The sequence below is a fragment of the Hyperolius riggenbachi genome, chromosome 2 (genome assembly GCF_040937935.1).
Source record: "Hyperolius riggenbachi isolate aHypRig1 chromosome 2, aHypRig1.pri, whole genome shotgun sequence".
Classification (NCBI taxonomy): domain Eukaryota; kingdom Metazoa; phylum Chordata; class Amphibia; order Anura; family Hyperoliidae; genus Hyperolius; species Hyperolius riggenbachi.
In genome coordinates this window covers 482830501-482853825 of record NC_090647.1, presented here as the reverse complement: position 1 = coordinate 482853825, position 23325 = coordinate 482830501, and the positions used below count along the sequence as shown (strand labels likewise).

Genomic DNA, 23325 nt, shown 5'->3' with positions numbered 1-23325 from the left:
CACAGGGACAGCATACAAACTCCTTGCAGATAGTGCCATAGCTGAGATTTGGCTTGGGGACAAAGCGCTGCGAGGCGAGAGCGCTAACCACTACGCCACCGTGCTACTATATTTCCTGGTGTTTTCCTTATGTGACTTTAGTGCTCCCTTTGGAGAAAGTAATTTCTTTTACGTACATTTTCTTATAATATTGTGACAATATTATTTTGGATGAATTTTCTAGCGACTGTCTGTTATCTTTTCTGCAATGTGGCAGAGTGTAATGCGCTGGGCCATGGCTTCCAGATCATTAATAGCTTCTCCCGGCTGTATGGAAAGCTGCCAGGCTGAGATTGCCGGCTGTTGATGTGCGTGGTGTCAGCTCATAGTAATTGCCCTCTCACTGACCATTGTGTTTGTAGTGCAATAATCTGAGGATGGTTATTAGTGTGTATCCTGCAGTGCTGACTGACAGGGTCACATGATCCAGCTAACGAATTAACGAATGCGAACGCCACCTCTGCTGACAACATAGCAGTGTAATTAGCAGGTGAGATCAGATAAAGGAATCAAGCAGAAATAACAAGGTCATTTTTCATTATGTAGGTTAGACATTTTCCCGTATAGCTCTGTAATGGCTTCATAACTTGTCATAGTTACAGAGTAATGCTTTCTTACAACTGTATATTAGCCTCAAAATGTTCTAATTATCACGCACATAATAACAGTAATACATTGTATAATGATACATTGTTAACCATTGAATTAGTCATTGTTAAATTCAGATAACTCACTATTACAATACACCTGTAGCTATGGAACAAACAGTACAGAGTGGAGGATCAGGTATAAAGCCATTGTTTTGTTGATTTCTTGTTACCTATATGGTTAGGGGTTGCATTTTAGGTCTCTTTTAGTCCCCAGTACTTTCCTAATGGTTCTGGTCCACCCTGAGGTGCTCGAGTGTTCTGTTGCAGAGCGGGAGCAAGAGAGGATTCTCACACACTCCGGTTACTTTTCAGACAGCTGATGTTTTACACTCTGCCACAGTCAGCATATTAACCGCTTAAAGACAACTGGATGGATATATTTGTCCAGTGTAATTGTGGAGAGTGCACCGACAGTTTGTCACTAAATGAGGCACATGTGGTATAATTTTAAAATTCTACATGTATTGTAGAATACATTTTGGTGAGTCTTAAGGGTTGTACCCTCAACGCATAATAAATAGGTAGGGACAAACTCAATCAAACATAAAAAAAGTCATTTTCAAAATTATGATCGAACTTGGAAAAGTTTTAGCAAAACAACAAGAGACATATTTGGTATCATTTTAACCATGATAAGTAGTAGAATAGAGTTTTAAGAGTTGTGGGTTGAGGCCAATGTTTTTTGTGTTTTTTTTTCTGTCACAAACTTTATCCAAAGAAATTAAATGTTCACATATTCTGTACTAAAATAAAAGATTTGTAAAATGAAAACAAAGTGACAAAATGTGAACAAAAAACATATATTGTCATCTTAGGAACCTGGCTTTTTAAATATGTATGCCATGAGGGTATATTACTGGTATTTTTGCAAATAAGGTCTTGTAATCATTGATGGTGTAACAATGAGAAAGCAATACACAACAAAAAAAAAAAAAAAACAGAAAAAGGATACCTTTATTTCCAAATACAATATTGTCACCATACATTGTACTAGGAACATAATCTAAATGCTGCAATGAACAGGATGGATAAGCAAATTTGTGGGTTTAACTTATAGTTGGCATTGTTGGTTGTAAAGCTATAATGGATGTAAATGGAGAAATAATGTGTTTTTTTTTTCTCCCTTTGTTTTCCCTTTAAAATGCAAAGAAAATAAGGTGATTAACAAAATTATCACAAGCTAAAAGCCTAATTTGTCCTGACAAAAACAATATATAGATCATTTAGGTGTGATAAGTAGTAATAAAGTTGTTGGCGAATGAATGGGGAGCAGCACTAATAAGTAAAAATTGCTCTCATACTTAAGTGATTAAAATAACAATCCCCTGTGACTGATGGAATCTGCTGCTGCCCGACGCCGACTTCACTTGTATTGGGGCCCATATTAGATTGTACAGTAGTGGACAGAGGAAAAGACATTGCTAACAACTATTTCTCTTCCCTGTGTTGCCCTGCCCTATTACAGGTGTTCTCACCTGTTATAGTTGTCTTTTTATGATTCAGCACACTAAAATTTTAACTGACAATCCAAGTCCATTGTTCTCCTCTTTATTCCATCAGTAAGAAGCTTCTGCGTTGTGTGCTGAGCCGTTGTTCCTCTCCCCAGAGACAAAAACAGCTCAGCTTTAAGTCTAGTGACACTTCTGTATAGGGGCCCCAACACTGTTGTCCGCAGGATCGAGTTCGCCAATATTCAGCTAAGATTGTGCATGCGTTCAAACCTGGGGCAATCACTTTTTCTTAAAACACAATATAATGCCTCCCAAAAGATGGTTTTCAATGGTAGCACAGCAGGGAATATGAATGATAAAAAAAATATATATTCTGAGATAATACCAGTAATGCTGTTTTGATGTTACAATAACTGATTTAACGAGGGGAAAAGTTTAATACATTCCAGAATTCTGTGGCTTTCCAGCACCTCCCTATGGTTTTCTGTCTCTGTAAGTTTATCTCAGAACTAGACGTTAACCCAACCTTCACCCTATGGTGTCCTCTTCTGTAGGATGCCTCAGTGATCAGAAGAGAAACATCATTGTGGACATGAGGATGTCAGAGGGAGGAGGCGTTAATAATTAACATCCAGCTTCAAATTGAATTACTAGTAAGAGAATTTTGCAGAGCTTTGCTGCACCAACTGCAAGGGCAATTTAAAGGGAACCCAAGATGAGAGGGATATGGAGGCTGACATGTTTATTTCCTTGTAAATAATGTACATTGCCTGGCTGTCCTGCTGATGTCTCTAATACTTTAAGCCATAGACTCAGAACAAGCATGCACATCAGATGTCAATGACAAAATCTGACAAGATTAGCTGCATGCTTGTTTCAAGTGAGATTTAGACCCTGCTGACCAGAAAGATCAGTAGGACTGCCAGGCAACTGGTATTGTTTAAAAGGAAATAAATATGGCAGCTTCCATATGTCCATCACCTCGAGTTATTTTTAAAAAACAGATAACCCTAATAAATCCACTACTCTGGGATACATTTATCATACCTTGTAGTGGCTGTTAGATTCTCTTTCAAGCCCCATGCACACACTAGTCCATCGTCCTCTGAAATGAACGAAAAATTATGCGACGCCCGGGTATGTCACAAATGAAGGCACTACGACACAAAAAGACACTGACAGACAACAATTGATGACTGTTTAGACCAATCTGTCCTGGCTGGTTTATTCCGGGGATAATTGAAGTTAGTCATTTGAAAGCATGTATAAACGATCACTTCATATAAATGATCACTCTGTTCGAAACCCTACTGTGGCTTGCTACCATTTTCCAGATCCTCAGTTTTGAGCTTCAATTAATGATCCAATTGCTAGACCATCATTGTTCTGTTGTTTTATTCAAAAGTGGCATTTTGCCGCTGATTATTAGTTTGCTAATGACGGTGGTCTGGCGTGTACAGTTACACATTAGAGGAGCGGTAATGCTCAGCTATATAGTGGAGTTCGTGTAACGTCCAGTATGTTTGCAGACCAAGGGTTTGCTAAATATTTTTCTGTTAGTATAAGGCCATGTAAGGTTGTGTAGCATCAATCGATGCAACGCTAGTGGTACAATTTATTCCCAAGTTTATTTATGTTGAAATCTAATTGAGATTGAGTGGACAAGGTGGTAGACTGACTGCACCACCACTACCTAATTGATTTCTGATCAGGGCTTGAGCTATCGTTTAACAGAATGTGGACTTTTATGGATTCATGTATAGTTAGATTTACTGGACTTCACTGTGTTCAGGTTTGTCCGTTGTGCTTCGAGGACACACAAACCAGACCTGCGGATTCGGTGCCATAGAATGGCATGCATCCACTCCCAAGTGCAAGGGGCACAGTGGACACTCTGGCATGGTGTGAAGGGAGCCTATAACTGCAAAATTGGCGTCCTAATTGGTCATGTGCTCAATCTTCTTTACAGCCTACCAGTTCAGCCAACAACCTATAAGTGGCACCCAGTCATTAGATCTCTCATTATAAGTGTAAAACACAGGGGGCCATATGCAATTTACTTTTATTTGGCTAGTTCTCCTGGTTTGTTTTTTTTATAAAGTTTAAGTTATGTCACAATTTATGCTGATGATTTTTGTTTCTAACATAAAGGTGGCTTTTTGCTACAGTGTGTACTTTGCACTTAAAATTGAGAAAACATAAAAAAAAAAAAATTAAATTGTAAAAAAAATAGGCAGCCATCCACTATAAGTAGCCACATGTGCCCCCAGCATTAACCCCTCCTATAGGTAGCCAGGTGTGCACCCAGTATTAGGTTTCCCACAGAATAGATAACCAGATTCCCCCCCCCCCCCTCCCAGTACAGGTAACCAGATGAGTGCCCAGTATCAACACCCCTTATAAATAGCTAGACGTGCCCCCCAGTATAAGGCCCCCACTTTAGGTAGCCAGATGTGCCCCAAGAATTAGCTCCCCCTATAGGTATCTAGATGTGCCCCCCAGTATTAACTCCCCCCTAGGATAGACAGTCAGTCGTGCCTCCAGTATTAGGCCCCCCCATATAGATAGCCAGATGTGCCATTAGGTACCCCCTCCATATAGCCTGATGTGTCCCACACTTAAATTCCCCCCCCCCCATACCAGATGTGCTTCCAGTATTGCCAGCCCTCTTCCCAGTGTGCCCCCCTACTATTAGGCAGCCCCCTCTTATTTGCCAGCCCCCCACTTGCATTAGGCAGCCTCCCATGCCCCTGTCAGCCCCTGTAAAGAAAAGCATATCTCACCTCCTGGGATCTAGTGGCGATTGTGCAGCAGGAGGAGCTGTTCGCAGCTCTGCAGTCAGCCCTGTACTGCCGTATACACCGGGTCCCAGCTTGATGATGTTGTCAAGCTGTGACCTGCTGTATACTGCAGTAGGGGGCTGACTGCGGAGCTATAAGCAGAGGATCCTGCTGACGGGCGTGCGCCCGATCAGCCACAGTACTGCTTCTGCTAAAAATCGTATATCTACGTCCTCGTGGCTTGGATGAAGTCACAGAGAACGTAGATATACTGTAGTGGCGATAAAAGTGGTTAAAGTGGTGTAAAACTTTTTCTTTGCTCTAAAATATTGACAGCCTTAAACCTACTACCATTAAAACATTGTAGAATAACAGCATTTGAATAGTTAAACACAGCATTTTGTTCTTCAGTGGAATTTTCCTTGCTTTAGTGGACAGCTTCTGGCAGCATCCAAAGAGGTGGTATCATTATCTTTTGTTTACATCCCTTTGTCAGATACATTTAGTAAACATTAGTAAACTGCCAAAACTGAGCTGAGGAGCAGAAAGAGCTGAGAAGTGATCACTAGATAGATTTTATTATATACTGTAAATATAAAATGCAATGGCAGCTTTTAGAGGAGATAAACTGTACTTTGGGAACTTGTAATTTGTAGTCAGACCATATTACTTGTGCACAAAAGCAATTATGACAACTGTATGAGTAATACAAAGTAGGAAAACACATTTTCATTGAATTTTATGTTAGAGTTTTATCCTAACTAGATGAAGCTATGTATGTTTATATTCATAGGGCAGTTTCTAGGCTAAATTGCACCCAGGGCAAGTGTGTAAAAATGTATTTCCACAGGCATGTGTATATCACAGTTCACATTCAGGTCTTTGGCCTGGCTTCACTCCAACTCTTGTGGAAACAGAGGAATTGTGATCAGGTGTAACAATTACAATCCATTATGTGAAACGATAAGGAGAAGTGAAGGTTATTTGACTTATGACTCAGGTGTCACAATGAGTACCCCCCAGAGTGCCATGCAGTTTCTGCTTCCTCAGGTCCGGTTACTAAGATTTGCGTAGCTTGCGGTAATTGGTGCACTCATTTTAATATTGCTGTATACAAGGTCAGCATATTGTGATGTCAGGAAGCCCAAGTGTAACATCAAGCCAAACATCTGTGTACAAAGGAATGATGAACAGATCCTAAAGGACAGCTGAAGTGAGAGGGAAACTGAGGCTGACCTATTTAATTCTTTGTAAACAATGCACAATGCCTGGCTGTCCTTCTGATCCTCTACCTGTAATACTGGGTACACACTATGAGATTTTATGGCCAATTTACTGTCAGATCGATTATATCCAACATGTCCGATTTGCTTTCCGATCGATTTCTGAGCATTTTCTGATCGATTTCCGTTAACTGTAATAGGAAATCGATTGGAAAATGCTCGGAAATCGACCGGAAAGCAAAACGGACATGTTGGAAATAATCGATCTGACAGTAAATTGGCCAGAAAATCTCATAGTGTGTACTCCCCATTATACTATTAGCCATAGACCCTGAACAAGCCTGCAGATCAGGTGCTCTGACTGAAGTCTGACTAGATTACCTCCATGCTTGTCTCAGGTGTGTGATTCAGACCTTCCTGACCAGAAAGATCAGCAGGATGCCAAGTAACTGGTATTGTTAAAAAAAATAAAAATAAATAAATCAATATGGCAGCTTCCATATGCCTCTCACTTCAGATGTACTTTAAAAGTGTGTCCCTTACCGATTTGTTGAAGGAGGCAGCCACGTTCGATTACCATGACCTGGTAAGTGACAACATAAGAAGTAGAGTTTATACTGGAGAGGAGTCCTCAATAATTGCAGTATTTGTGAGAAGAATTTCATGACTAGAGACATCAGATTCCCCAGCACTAAGCTGTGATAACCTGAAAAGGGCATCTCATTTCTAAACACTTAGAATGTTTATGGAAGGACCGAGGCCTCAGCTCCATGTATTTGCAAGTTTATATGCGACTACATAGCTGTTTGTGCACAAGTAGTCATAACTTCATCTTTCTTGAGGACTTGATTTTTTTTTTACTTGTGTGCCTATTCATTGTGTGGAACAGACCCCAGTTGCCCAAATCAACTCAATTCTTCTTTCTTAACTTGCCCCATTTTCATTGGCTCATACCGTGGACCAAGGGCGGGAGCTTCAAAGATGCTTTCCTCTGAGATACTGTAATTACAGCGTCGGACTTGCAGCAAGAGGTGGCGGATGTCTGGCGGCTGATGGCAAATTATTCAGGGGTGCCAGCTGCAGGGCACTTTGGACTGCTTGAGACAGAGCTTTGGAAGTCTCCTTATTAAAGTAGACCCCTAGATGCAGCAGTGGAAGACAGCGATGGATGTTTGGCTGCCGCACACACATCTCTGGCTAGCGAGGCAGCAGTGCTGTGATGCTGAAGGACAGCACCTCAGCACAAAACATCACTCCCCATTGCCCAGGATATGGGAGCATTGCTCAGGCATTCACCTGAGTAATGCTCCCTAATAAGCGGCCATCACACAAGTGAAACAGGCAATAGGATTTGCCGGTAATTCTCGCGCGATGGCAAGGTGATAAGGAGCTCACATTTCCAAGCTACTTCTCACCTTGAATACTATATGGCCCATTGACTCTATGCTTACCTTAGACTTTGTCCTAATGTAACTGTTTTCATATTTTGTTGAATTCTGATTTATTTGCAAAAAAAGAAAAAACACTTAGCTATAAATGGTATGCTTGTGTGCACCATTTGTATACAGGCTTTAAGAGGTTATGGAACAGTGTATGTGGACAACTTCATGTGCATTAGAGATCAATGACTTCTACATGATTGACCGTTCCGCCTGTATTCATTACATGTTGTTAATAGTGCTGTCTAGATCAGGCATCATATCCTGAAGACCCATTGGTCGATAGTTATAGTGGAACCCCAGCCTAAATGTTATGCATCTTAGAGTTGGATGGAGTATGAACAGTTTGCAACCTCTGATGTCTGGTTTGATTGTTTTCAATATTCTGGTTGGAGAAATTTCTTTTCAAATCCTGTCACAATGATTGGGTCATCGGAACTGAAGTCTCTCCGACAGGAGCATAAACTGCATGTAGATAAATAATATGTAAAAAAACATGACTACTAGTATGGGAAAGGTTTAGAGGATCAGTAAGGACTTCTCTGCAAGCCTTGTCTCTGTTTAATAGAATTCTAACACTTACAAAACATCTTGTTCAATAATTATTAAATCTGATGAAAATCGGTACCACCAAGTGCATGCCCGATCGATGACGCAACCAAGTTTGGCCTGAGCATGTTGATCTGACATGCTGCTAGATGTAGGGCCTTCACGGTCGATAGGGTGCGTGGCAGCAACGGGGAGCGATATTGGGATGAACGTGATAAAACCCCTGGTAAACCACCTCCACCCGGTGCCCAGTGCTCTATACATTACCTGTCTGTGTCCACCACCAACTCCGGGCTGGCTCCGCCCTCCATCCTTACACGCATCCTGTGTGGTTGCCAGCGTACACTTGACATCACACATGCACCCACGTTACTCTGGCAACCACGTGGGGCGCGTGTATGGATGGAAGACAGCCCAGAGCCAGCGGCGGACACGGGCAGGTAATGGATAGTGCGCTGGACACCCGGGGTGGGCACATTTTAACATTGTGGGGCAGCATCGGGCCAGCAGATCGATTTCAGCATGAAATTGATCGGGAATTAGTCTGCAGTGTATGGGCAGGCAACAGATCTCTCGCCGATCAGATTCGATCAGAGATAAATCAGTCTCTTGGTAGATCTGCCCTGACATTGTGAGATGTATGGGCACCTTTAATTGTCCCAGAGATAGGGTCACCAGGAACAGGAAGTAATTAGTCCGTCAACCCAATAGAGGGGTAAAAACGGCAATAAAACTAAAAAATGTTAGTCCTTTCCAGCATTATTCAAAACGAGATCTGGTTTTGTTTAGACTTGAGGTGCTCATGTCATTTTAGCTGTGGTAAATGTAGAAATTCCAGCATACTCTGTACACTGATGGTTAACAGGACTTTTTGGAATGTAACTATTGTAAGCTATATCTTCTAGTGTATGGAAATCAATATTTTAAGCTTGCTACGCCTGCAGTTCCTCAATAGCATACTTCTCTGTCTGAGCTCAGCTTTCTTTTGCAGGATCTGAAGGTGAAAGGACCCAAAGACTCCAAGGATCAGCCAACATCTGTGACCATGGAAGGTACTGATCACTCTTCTACCTGTCTGACATGTCCTCTTTGTGTTTTGTTGTCCAGTTCCTTCTCCCATTGTGTGATCTCCGTTTCTTGTTGTTTTTGGAATTGGGAGCATCTGCTGTTTTCGCTGAGCTCTTGTAGCAAATAATGTGTTTTTCAAGGTCACTTGTGCAGTTAGCAGCTATGATATTTCATGAGCACTGGATAATAGAGTGCTGATTATAACAAGTAATAATTACACAGAACTTCTTACACGCACCCTTTCAGTGACTGAGTTAGCAGCACCCATTACCAGAGGCTGCATCTGTTTTGTTGTTATGATTCATTTTAATCTTAATGCAAATCATAATGCAAACACCAATTAATAATTTAAATTGGATGCAGTTTCCTAATAATTTCCTACCTTAGTTCAACTTTTTACCCGCTACATAAATAAATAGAGAACTTAAAGGGAACCTGAGATGGGCATAAAATAACAAAATATACATACCTGGGGCTTCCTCCAGCCCCCTCCGGCCTGATTGCTCCCACGCCATCCTCCTCCGACTCCCCATTTGTCCGCCATTGGCCCCGGAAAGTCCTCCGGTCTGAGGCCAACTGCGCATGCGCAAAACACTCCCGGCCATTTGCGGGGGAACGAGGAGGCGACTGAGGGCGACAACGAGGGAGCGATCAGGCCCGCAGGGGCTGGAGGAAGCCCCAGGTATGTACACAGTTTTTTATTGCTCCCAATCTCAAGAACACTTTAATTCAATTTGACCATAAATATTGTCATGTAAACGCAATATAGTCAGGGATTGTTCCCTTTAGTTTTCCACAATCCCCTCCTCCCTTTCCCCCTGTCTTTGTTTGCCTGTTTGCAAAGTCCCATTCACAATGTGAGTATATGAAAACCATCTAATTTTTCAGACAAACAGATGATAAGGGTTAAAGAGAGTTGCTAAAGGACAGCAGAAGTGAGAAGAATATGGAGGCTGCCAATTTACCTTCTTTCAAACAATAACAGTCGCCTGGTAGCCCTGCTGATCTATTTGGCTGCAGTAGTGTCTGAATCACACCTGATTCAAGCATGCAGCTAATCTTGACAGATCTGACAATATCAGAAACTCCTGATCTACTTATGCTTGTTTAGGATCTATGGATAAAAGTATTAGAGGCAGAGGGTAAGCAGGATATCCAGGAAACTGGTATTGCTTAAAAGGAAATAAATATGGCAGCCTCCATATAACTCACTTTAGTTGTCCAATAAGAGAGAGCAGAAGCAGGGCTGTGGAGTCGGTAAAAATCATCCGACCCCTCAGTTTATGAAACCTCCAACTTCGACTCCAGGTACCCAAAATTGTTCCAACTCGACTCCTCAGTCTAATTTTTTGCGAAGGCTATGGATTTGGTTCAAAAATCATCCCACTGCTCAGTTTATGAAACCACCGACTCCGACTCCAGGTACCCAAAACTACTCCGACTCCACAGCCCTGACCAGAAGTGAGACTAGTGGTGCATTCCTCTTTATCCGGAGGCTCATCATGCAGGAATCATGGTCAGACACATCCTAGATATAAGGAAAACAAATTCTAGTAACGACAGCTATTGGATTTGGACCGGGAAAGCAATAAAGGTCCTATATGTGGGAACAGATACTTAAAGCGAAACAAGGATTTTTATCTTTTGTTTGGCACAATTGCTCAATTTTCTATCCAATTTTCTTTGCAATTGCCTTGATAACTACCCCCACTTTCCCAAAGTATCAGCAATTGCTCATTCCAGAAGCTGAGACAAAGCTGCACATACTGCATCCAACTCAATGTGAACTGCCTCTGCTCGTGGTAATCGTGTGGGCACAGGGGTATCTATTCCAAGCATGCAGACACTTTACAGCACAGTTCGACCTACCACTGTGTCATTTTCCTGGTTATTTCACTATCACTAGACATTACTTTGTATATAGCTGTGTAGTATAGGAAATTATGCCTGAATCTGTCCATTATCGGAGGCAGTTCTGTAGACCCTCTCCAGCATTGCAGCCTGATATTAAACAAAGCCCTGTTCATTGTTTTATCCCTTTCAGCTACATCGTTAAGTTGAATCTTTAATGACATCATTGATTCATTACTCTAGTATTGTAGGGGAAGCTTCTATTCTATCATGTATGTGCTTCTGCTGCTGCTATTGATTGCAGCACAACAGGGACAAGGCTTTTGTTGCGCTGCTGAGAAATGTGTGTGTGTGTGGGGGGGGGGGGCAGCGGGTAGAAGAGATACTATCTTCACTAAATCCCTCTTTAAAATGCCTACGGTGTCCACCTTGAGCACTCCTCTCCCCTGGCTCCTCCTGTTCAGCCCCTCCCACCCTCATTGCATGGAGTGCATGTCTCGGTGTCTGTAAGCCTTGCATGTTAGGTGACTGCTATTGTGCTGAAGCCAGCAGATTGGCTTGTGCCGGCTGGTGATGGGGAGTGGGACGAGACATGGCTGGATGCAGGGGCGATGGAAATTCTCCTGATCTTTCGGCTTTGCTGTAATTGCACCTATGGTAAAAATGGCTTTTCCCTTCTGCATGTTTGTAAGTGTGAATGTGCGTGCCTCTTGTATCTGCTAAAAGTCTGTGCAGCTGTCAGAGCTCTAACATCAGAGGTAGAGTAGATGCAGGTCTGACGATTGTAGTTACCTTTGATAATCCATCCTCTATTGGAACTTGTGTTTCATTGTTTGAGGTAGTGAGCGAGTCTGTTGCTTTGTAGCAATTTATCCCCGTTTCCTGCTGTCGGAGGTGAAGGCATTACTGGCTTTGTCTTTTAAACTGTAAGCTTCACTGCACAAGGCTTGCCTAGTCTGTTTTGTGCCTCCGCTGCCTCTATAAGTCATACTCCTTCCTTTCTTTCGTCTCTGGCTGCTCTTTTTCCTTTTTTTGATACATTGGCTTTGGATGGTACCTTACACTTCTCCTGGCATTCAATCGGCATCCTCCGATGTCTGAGACAGAGCAGGAGATTAGAGTTCTGTAAGGGCTTTGTACATATCCAGCTTTGTGTCTGTAGAGGGACAGAAGATGGATCTGTTGCTTGGTGGGATTTTTGGACATGCAGAAGATTAGCACATTGGGATTTAGATGAAGTCTCCTTGCTATGAAGTCTTCCCCGTGGAGAGGGGCGTTCCTGGCGGTGAAACTCTGACTTTAAGGCAAGCGCAAGGGAGCTCGGCGTATGGCTGGAACCTAGTTTTGGGGAGGGTCAGACACACTGCAGACTGATGCATTCAGGTCACTGGATGAACAATAGACATAGGTGACTGCTTGCCGTGGTGGCTGAACCAATGAGCTATGACCCTGGGGGGATAGAGGATGCCTTGTGACCTTGTGCAGGTCACCGATCCACCCGCTGCAGCTTTCTTTCCCTTAAGGAGTTGAAACATTTCATTCAGCAAATCCCAGTGCTATTTTGCTAAGAGAAGGGGCTGCTAACATGCAATATCTGCTAATTTTATTTATGGCTTCCCTGTCTACCGTAATTGACTTCATTCTACTTGAAGTAATGGCAGAGGAATTACAGTCCTGCACTGTGTGTGGATGTTTCTCTTCAGGGTTTCTCTCTGGTACAGTTTAATAGGCTATGAATATAATTACAAAATGATTGCTTCTACTCACATTACCGACTTGGGCTCAATTCGTAAAGAACACAGGTTGTTTTTTTTTTAAAGATCTCTCTCAGAATTGCCCAGAAACTCTTTATAAAGACCTTGTTCCAAAGTGAGGTTTTTAAAGGGGCACTGAAGTGAAATGAATATACTTATGATGCAATGAATTGTATGTCTAGTATGGATAATTAATAGCAGCAAAGAAAAGTCTCTCTGATTTGTATTTTCAGTTATATAGCTTTATTTATAAATTGCATCATTCTGTCATATTTGCAGTTTAGAAACCACACTCTGTATTTTAAGCTGTAAAACAGAGCAGAGCTAATGATCATTTGAACTTTCCTGCTGTAAAACCTTATCTCAAGTTGTCTCTCACTGTTTATTGGCTGTGTAAGGGCTTCAGAAAACAACTGTATTGATCCATTGGGTCGGATAGCTCAGAGAAGCTCTTTTGTATAGAGAACTCAAGTGTTTTAACTCTTCCTGTACTGGAAACTGAGCCCATACGTTTGTTATGGTCTGACAGACCGCTACTGGGAACCATCCGTTATCATTTGAAGCTTTTTTTAATAGTTGCGCTCGCAGACATTCTTGTCCTCTTTAAAATTCCGCCCGGTGGTTATGCAGACACGTGCAGCCGAGCTGTTTCAAACTGTTCACAAACATTCTAGCGTTAGCAAAGGGACTTGTTATGACAAGTGGATGTGCGATCTCCTGCTCCCTGGTATTATCACAGTCTCACCTGCACAAAAGACGTGTTAGTGGTTATAGGGCGCTGTTCAGTGCTGAAATTGGACTGGTTACATCCAGCGGCTGTAGCAGGCAGTGGAGATGTGACAGCGCTACTTAAAGCAAACCTCATGCGCAAAAAAAGTAGGATTTAATGATTGTATGGGTGGTACAGATAATTAATAGAATATTCGTAGCAAAGAAAAGTCTTATATTTTCAATTATATAGCTTTACTTATAACATTGCATCATTCTGTCACAGTTTTACAACCGCACTCTGTCTTTTATACTATAAACATAATGACCGTTTGAACTTTCCTGCTGTAAAACCTTCTCAAGCTGTCTCTCTCTGTTTATTGGCTGCGTAAGTACTTCAGAAAACGTCTGTTTTGACCCAGTGGGTCAAATAGCTCAGGGAAGCTCTTTTGCATAGATAACTGAAGTTTTTAACTCTTCCTGTACAGGAAAACAATGAGACTTTTCTTTGCTACTAATCTTCTGTTTCTTAGCTGTACTACACATACAATTCATTATATCGTAAGTTTATTTTCCCTTAAGTTTTGCTTTAAAAGAACTGTCATCTAATTGTATAACCTAGGTTTGAACTGGTTAAAAACAAAACAAAGAAAAACCCAACACATGGACACCGGGAGCCCAGTATCGTGTGATAAGGTCACTTGAATATGGCCGACTTATAAAAGTTATTCACACAATTGTGGGTTGCTGATGAGAGCAACCACTTTCAGTGCATGTGGAGAAGTACCGTCTCCACTCGGCCTTAATGGTCGCTGCTCCTGGAAAAAAGCGCTCTGTGTCCGTGGAGGCGCTATCCCTAGCTAAACACTGGGATCAATGGTTACTGAATCATGCGATAGGAGGCGCCCATATGGTATATATTAATCTAATATACAGTATATTAAGGTAAGAGTGTGAATTCTTACCTGTTATGAAGACTCAAGACAGGTAAAATTTAATCATTTATTTAGCACCTTTAACCTTGGCTTGTTCCTCTCTATGTTGTTACTTAGTGCCGGGTATGCAGTTGTATTATACGTAATTGACAGAGGTGGACCTGAAGGCATTTTTTTTCCGTTTTTGGAGTATACCTGTTGGGAGTTCCTTCTAATTTTAAGTCTGAATCTTCCTACACTATGAGGTTTTTTCTTCGTCACCCAATTTCCCCTTTCATTTCGTAAGAGTGGCTGTTTGCAAAAAGAACACATTTTCCTTCAAACTACTGAAGCCTAAGGCCACAGATGTATGCAAAGGGAGTTTCTATGCCTTAGTTCACTTTTAATTTTTTAACACATTCATTAGTAAATGAGTCTGTGAATATGCATTGAAAGTAAAGTTGCAGGCTCTCAGTCACTGGGGAGGTATGTTTGCTGTGGGAATTGCAGACTAGCCTGGGTGACGTGAGCCGTGTAGCTACGGTTACCATGTGACTCACTGGAGGTGGAGTTCAGATTGCCAGAGGGTGGAGGTGGGAGGAGGCTGCAGGCTACTGGCAATAAAGAGCAGGGTAGTCCTTATTCAACACAGCAAGTACCTTTACTTTTTGTTTTGCAGTTGCATCTCAAATGCATATTTATTTATTTTTCATTTTTTTGTAAAAATAAAAATTAAAAAAAAGTCTAAGCTCAGGGATGCATTTTTCTAACTAACCCCACCCTCTCCTAAACACTGTACCTCACATATTCCTAAAACCCACTTGCTATAAGTACCTGGACTCCTGACAGTCCATCAATGACATGACAATGACTTTGGGGCTTATTTACAGTTCTCTGTAGGCTTATAAAGATTAACCACAGCTTCTCACAAAATTCGGTTCTGGAAGGGGAGTGGTGCTTAAGCTACTCACCACATTCCTTTAGCCACTTACTGGAGGAGAGGACTCCTGAAATGATAGGTGGGTGGTCAGGAGGGTTCAAAGCTTCAGCATGTATATTTAGTACGAAACCAAGGGATTTGTGGGAAGAAAAAGAGACCAGGCTGACCCTAAAGTTGAAGGGCCTCATTGGGTATGTTGGGCAGTGGAGTTGTATGGTGTTGGGTGAGTCCATTGAGGAGGGAGGGAGGGTTGGGGATGGGTTTATTTAGAAAAAAAAATCAGTTAAAAAGGAACTCCAGTGAAAATGTAGTAAAAAAAAGTGCGTCATTTTTACAATAATTATGTATAAATGATTTAGTCAGTGTTTGCCCATTGTAAAATCTTTAAAATCCCTGATTTATATTCTGACATTTATCACATGGTGACATTTTTACTGCTGGCAAGTGATGTAGCTGCTGCTTGCTGTTTTGGCAGTTGGAAACAGCTGTAAACAGCTATTTCCCACAAAGCAACTGGGTTCACAGACAGGAAACTGCCTAGAGTACAAACTCAGAATTTCTTTGTGGGAGGAGTTTCACCACAATATCAGCCATACAGCGCCCCCTGATGGTCTGTTTGTGAAAAGGAATAGATTTCTCATGTAAAAGGGGGCATCAGCTACTTATTGGGATAAAGTTCAATTCTTGGTCGGAGTTTTTCTTTAACTTGGGCTTTAAAGCACATTGCCTGGCACGTTTTGTCCTAGTCCTGTATGTGCATGTGTGTGTTTGATTTGTAAACTCCTTGTGAAACTTGATACTTACTGAGGTCATGGTGTATGTCCAAAGGAAAATAAGGGGGCTCAACTGGACATTTTCATTTTATGTACTGGTAGATCTGTTTCAACAGATAATTGGGTGGCTTTTATTATTATTATTAATATCATTTTATTTGTAAACTGCCAACATATTGCTAAGTGCCAATCAGGTCAAATATGATGGAGAAATACCTAGGACCTTCTATGAGTGAACTGCCATTCCCTTCAGGTACCGAAAAGCCTGGATAAGAGGGTTAGATTAGATGTGTCTGTATTTAACTAAAGATTACCTCTGCACTCAGCTTATGGGAGTGATTACTGTAACCGACATGTACACATCCCTACAGACAGACTTCCTCTTCCCTGTGCGATGAGTGAGTTGGAGTTGTAGAGGTTGGAGTTGTAGAGGTAGGAGTAAAGATATAGCAGGCGTGCTTACCAGGGGCGTTGCTAGCCCCAAAGATCAGTGGCACGTGCCCTGGATCTCTGCTGTGGTGCCCTGGATGTCTGTGGTGCCCTGGATGTTGGAGCATGGGAGGGGATCCACTAGAGGGTCAGGGAATGCTATGGGGGGGTGGCCAGACAACCTGGCAGCAGGCTAGCCCACCCAGCAGAAAGCCAGACAAGCCAACACAGAAGCCAGGTATCTCTGCCTAGTTATGTATAAGTGACACTGCCTATTTAGGTGATATGCTGCATTTTTGTTTTGTATTAATAGAGAGGGGACTTCATCCAAAATTTTGCTGGGCAGGCCTATTGCTAGGTAGACCGCTGTTAAGTTCATGTAAATTTGGCCCCACCCATGACCACAGCTGGAGTTCTCAAAAGTGCCCCGGATCTCTTAGGATCCTAGGAACGCCCCTGGTGCTTACTTCCTGAACCAATGACTCAAAGCAAGGGATGAAAATTCTACACCACACAGAACATTTATATTGCTCTTTTCTCCTGGCAGACTCAAAGTGCCAGAGCTGCAGCCACTAAAGCACGCTCGGTAGGCAGTAGCAGTGTTAGGAAGTCTTGCCCTCCTTACTGAATAGGTGTTGGCTTACACCAAGTTGTACATTGCTGCCTTGGTTTCCAGCGAGTTTACTAGGAAGCTATTGCTCCTGCAGACCCAAACTGAATTGAGGGCATTCAGTTCCAAAATTTGCTTGTGTAGTGATGGTTATATATTCTCTAGATTTTTGTGCTAAATTGGATTAAAGCCTACCATTTAATAGATGCAATATCAGATTTCTTCTGATAAAAACTTGAATCTTGATAAAAACAGTGATTTAAACTTGACCCAAAAGGACGTTCTTTCATTGTTAGAGCGCGGCGGGGCTGCAATGCACACAAACCGCATAGCTTTGTATGGCATATAGACTATAGAGGACATAACTTGTGGGTCGCTACCTGGCTAAAATGGAGTGAGTCGTGTTATAAGCTGAAGAGGAGTCATTTTGGCTTGGATTTACACAATCCAAAATTGGGTGAATGTCAAGCAGATTTAGAGAGGAAGTTCCAGGGGAGGGGAAAAGCACCAGAGAAATCCTGTTTGCGAGTACGGGAAGAGATGATTTACAAAGTTTATGGGTAGACTGGAATCTGCCTCGTGATGCCGCATATGCCGCCTTGCCCCCCCCCCCCCCCCCCCTCGTGTCAATGTTCCCCTCCGTGTTGTACTTTACCTGTCCACTGTTGCCTGACGCCAGAGGGTTCTGTCGCATTTGTCACTCATCCCAATATCACATGCCATTACCACTGCGCGCCCGTTTGACCACAAGGGCCCGACATTTTGCAGCATTTCCAGTCGAATGCAGGGCCGGCGCGTCCACAGATGCAAAGGGCCGATTCCTCAGGGCCCCAGAGCCTGTGGGGGCCCCCCAAGGTGCACCCCTTCCCTCCAGCTATGGTAACCCATGACAGCAGGATGCTGTGTATTTTCTCTGTCCAGGAAAAGGAGAGGAATAATGGAAACCCCAAGAATGCTTTTTTGGGGACATATCGTGCACACCTATGGTATTGTGTGATGTGCTGGCAGACAGCTCAGGGGACTTGGTTGATTTGATTGCAAGATTGGTTGATTTGATTACAAGAGGGACATCAGGGTGCGCCCCAAAGTTACTTTTGCCCCCCATTGTAGCTAGAAACAGCCAATATGATACAATTTTGGTCGCAGCATCAATCGGGCATGCTCTTGGCGGCACCGATTTTTATCTGATAATAATTATTGAATCAGATGATGCATTGGCCGCCAATCAGGTGATGTATGGGCACCTTGGGTTGGGATAAGTGAAGTACAGGTATCTGGGAAATGTAGCAATGTATGAAGGGGGCCATCAGTGGCGACAAATAAAACTGAGAAAAATTCAGTGAAAGAGAAAAATTATCGAAAGGCAACCCAAACATGAAAGATAATTCCTCTGCATGTTTAGTTCATTCCACGGTTGAGGATTTCATCCTCCAGCTTTGCTATTTGACACCTCATAATTCTTTCTTTGAAGATGATCAGTATCTGATGAGCCGTATCGCCCAAATTCTTGCAGTGTGTTTTCTGTGATTGATTTTTTTATTGCGACGGCTGTAATTATAGAAGACCTAGGCATATACTGTGTTGTGTCTCTCCCTCCCCCTCATTGGCCTCTCTAATCATACTGTGATTACAAGTATTGCTTGGGGAAAGAAAGTATAATCAGGCTTTTTCTCATTAAGCAGCCCTGGTAAGAGGCTGGTTTCCACATAGAACAGTTCTGCAAATGAACTGCGAAGCGCTGGAGAATGTATTTCATGCTGTATGCGTCAGGGGAACAGACAGGAGTGATGTCACCACGCTGCATCTTCCAGACGCTGAGGATAGCAACAGCCCTCCTGAATACTACAGCAATGCCGCTTCTCTGCTGTGCTACAGCTACTTCCCTTCAGCCTGCTGTCTGATTGGTTCCTATTCCAGCAGGGAAACCAATCATCTGGCAGGGTGAGGCAAGCTGTAGTGGTATCTGAAAGAGGCTGCTATAGTAACATGTGGCCTCTACCTTTGGGCTGTAGAACTTGTATGCTTTAAGAATAACTAATAGAAGGTTCCACAGTCAGTTGCAGTGATTATCTGAGCCTGTTTAAACTGAATTTACCTAAAATTGTTAATCAGAAGCTCCTGTGTAGGTGATTTAAAATGCAATTATTCAAGCTAAATATTACATATCTAATATATATATATATATATATATATATATATATATATATATATATATATATATATATATATATATATATTCTGATTTATCACCAGGGAGCTTTCAGGCCTTAAAAGTGGCAGTAGCAGTTTTAAGTGTACAAGACCCTGACTGTGATAATGCTTATCTTGTGTTCTCTGTACAAACATGCCATTTTTATGCCTGCCACACACCATGCAATTTCCTGTCAGATAGATGGGTCACATCGACTATTTCCGACATGTCCAATCTGATTTCCGATCGTTTTTCTGATATATTTTCTGATCACTTCTATACAAAATCATTCAGAAAAAACTATCCGAATTCAGATCAGACCCTTAGGAAATATTTGGTTCAACTCTCCTATCTGATGCGATATTGCATGGTGTGTACCAGGTATTGCTCTAAATTTCTCACTCTAGGGTCATTAACTCTATTAGGGGGTTGGCCAAGCCGGCCCCAGCTCACACCAGCAGTTCTGCAGGTGGCACATTTGGTTGAAGTGCTGGTGCAGTCAAACTGGTACAGTGGTTTCAACACCACCACCAACAGACTAATCTGAGCATGTATCACCTAATTACCACCAGGGAATCCTAATTCACCCTCAGCCAAAAAATAATACATTATCTAATTTCACCTGTATTCATAAATTAACACATACATTTAATAGTAGCTTCTGCCTAACAAAAATTCAGCCCACACCAACCTAGCCCATGTTTACCTCAGCCTAACCTCTTCCCAGCCCATGCTTACAGCCCAGCCTAAGACTTAACCCAACCCATACTTACAGCCTGACCTAAGACTTAACCTAGCCCATGCTTACAGCCCAGTCTAAAACTTAATCCAACCAAGCTTACAGCCCAACCTAATACTTAATCCAACCCATGCTTACAGTCCAACCTAAGACTTAACCCAACCCATGCTTACAGCCCAACCTAAGACTTAACACAACCCATGATTACAGCCTAACCTAAGACTTAACCCAACTCATGCTTACAGCCCAACCTAAGACAACCCAACCCATGCTTACAGCCCAACCTAAGACTTAACCCAACCCATGCCTACAGCCCAACCTAAGACTTAACCCAACCCAAGCTTACAGCCCAGTCTAAAACTTAATCCAACCCATGCTTACAGCCCAACCTAATACTTAATCCAACCCATGCTTACAGCCCAACCTAAGACTTAACCCAACCTATGCCTACAGCCCAACCTAAGACTTAACCCAACCCATGCTTACAGCCCAACCTAAGACAACCCAACCTATGCCTACAGCCCAACCTAAGACTTAACCCAACCCATGCTTACAGCCCAACCTAAGACAACCCAACATATGCCTACAGCCCAACCTAAGACTTAACCCAACCTATGCTTACAGCCCAACATAAGACTAAACCCAACCCATGCTTACAGCCCAACCTAAGACAACCCAACCTATGCCTACAGCCCAACCTAAGACTTAACCAAGACAATGCTTACAGCCCAAACTAAAAATTAGTTCATGCCTAACATTAACTCTGCTCATGCTTGCCCTCAGCCCAACAATTACCCAGCTATTCCTCCTCCTCATTCCTTCAGTTGACTCCGACTCTTTGTGACTGTATGTACTTCTGCATGCCAGATGTGTCTGTCAATCACGGCTTCTTTCAGCTATTGCATAGGCATGTTCATAGCTTCACATATGCGGTCTATCCATCGTCTGTCATCCTCTTCTTCTTTTGCCCTCATTTTTTTCAAGCATCAAGTATTTATGCAAAGAATCCAGTCTTATCATCATGTGACCAAGGTACTTGTGCTTTAATAGCAGCATTACCCCAATATCACTGCACCAACTCAGCTCATCTCACCTCCTTTCAGACACAACTCTGCTGATTGAGTAGCATTCCTGTCAATCGGAGCACCCCAGAGTACTAGACGGCATCACTCAGGGTTAATGTGGCTGAACTCTCTAAATACATACAGGGTGCATTTCTCAGTTTTCCTTCTGTCCTGTGCAAGAGGTCAGGTCCACTTTAATACTTTTTTATAAATATAAAAAAATATATAGATAGATTTTTTTTTTTGAAATACAAAGAGCTAAAATGCTTTGTTTCTGTTAGTTCCTGGTAATACTTACTCTTGTTTTTGTTGTGTGAGTAGCACAATAGAAGTTCCCATAGAGGCTCAGAAAACACATAACCTTGAGAAATGTCAGGATCAAATGTACCGATGGAAAAAAATGCCTATTATATTTCAGTAAAAATAGCTTGTAAGCGACACCTTAAAACGCTGCGCGATGTGCCTATTGACTGATGTGCCTGTCACTTAAAGGCTTTTTGCAGCAGTAGCTCCTTTACAGCCTCCATGCCCTGCAGCATGCCTCCACCATCCCCCCTGGCACCGCAGAGCTGATATCTGATTATCAGCCTTCACTATTTCCATGGAGAGGTCGGGGAGTCTTTAGTCACTGCGGCTTTACATCTTTCTGCCATTTTGCCAGCTGATTTTTGCATTTTTCAATTACAGATAAGGACTGAACTGTACTGCAGTCAAATCAGCAAACAACATTTATTCTGCTTATCTATTCATTATTAATCCATAAACTCATTTTTCATTTTAGCTGTTTATTTTACTCATTTCTATATTGCCGATATGTTCTCTAGTGCTTTAGGACAGCAAATATAAATGCTCACACCGACCTCTGGCCATAAAGGTCAGTGCAGTGGTTGTTTGTATAGGTTATACTCTCTCTGAGCACTGTGTTACACATAGGTGCGTACACACATGCAATTTTGATTGGTCAATCATTTGCTTATTTTACCCCCTCCATGTAGAATGAGGGCAAAAAACTTTGAATACTGGGGGATATGAACTCTTGTGCTCATTTTTTAGAATAAAGAGTTAGGCTTTATTCACAAGTACATATGGTATGTATTCTATGAATAGCTGCTTGTTGCATATTTTGGTCTTCCATTTGGGGAGAGTACTGGGTAAGTACTCCATTTATTTATTTATAAAGCGCCAACATATTACGCAGCGCTGGACATTAGTTTAGGTTACAGACAATATTTAGGGGTGACATACAGCAATATGACAATACAGGAATACAACAAAAACCAGATCACACAGCACAGTATGAGTACAAGGTAATGTTTAGTCAGTCACTGGATGGGAGCATGGAGATTAGGCAAGTCGAGTTCACTCAGATCCATAGAATGGGTGTACGGTAATGGCGGTGCATGAACAGGTAGGAGACTCAAGGAGGAAGACCCTGCCAAAGGCTTACAATCTGGATTAAATGTGGATTTTCCAATGGAAAAGAGCTCCTAAATTCAGTCAGGAAGGGGTTATTCACAAACTTTTCATATGTTTCACCTTAACTGTAAGAAGAGCTAATGCATGAGAAAAAGAGATGAATCATGAGTTAAGTCAGTTAAAGAGACACTGAAGCGGAAAAAAAATTATGATGATATGATTTGTATGTGTAGTACAGCTAAGAAATAAAACATTAAGATCAGATATATCAGTGTAATTGTTTCCAGTACAGGAAGAGTTAAGAAACTACAGTTGTTATCTCTATGCAAAAAAGCCATTAATCTCTACGACTTTGAAAGTCGTGGAGAGGGCTGTCTTCTGACTTTTATTATCTCAACTGTTATTGAACTATTTACTTTTTCTCTGCCAGATGAGAGGTCATTAGTTCACAGACTGCTCTGAAAGAATCATTTTGAATGCTGAGTGTTGTGTAATCTGCACATATTATAGAATGATGCAATGTTAGAAAAATTACTATATACCTGAAAATAAAAATGAGAATATTTTCTTTGCTGCTGATCTTCTAGTAATCACCTCTACTACACAACCAATTCATTATATCATATATATTTTTTCGCTTCAGTGTCTCTTTAAGGAAAGAAAAACCATGAGTAAGGGCCTGTTTCCACTACACGCAGAGTGGATGCAGAATGGATGCAGAAAAACTGCCTCCAATG

General features: G+C 42.0%; 1 protein-coding gene across 7 annotated transcripts in view; it reads left to right on the top strand.

Moving 5' to 3' along the window:
* ABR (ABR activator of RhoGEF and GTPase) overlaps positions 1 to 23325 on the top strand; it is a 669248-nt gene that overhangs the window by 456696 nt on the left and 189227 nt on the right. For all 7 annotated transcript variants that reach the window (XM_068270301.1, XM_068270303.1, XM_068270302.1 and 4 more), the window contains one exon: positions 9123 to 9183. In XM_068270301.1, coding sequence (XP_068126402.1) covers positions 9123 to 9183 — 61 coding nt within the window. The remainder of the gene's footprint in view (positions 1 to 9122; positions 9184 to 23325) is intronic.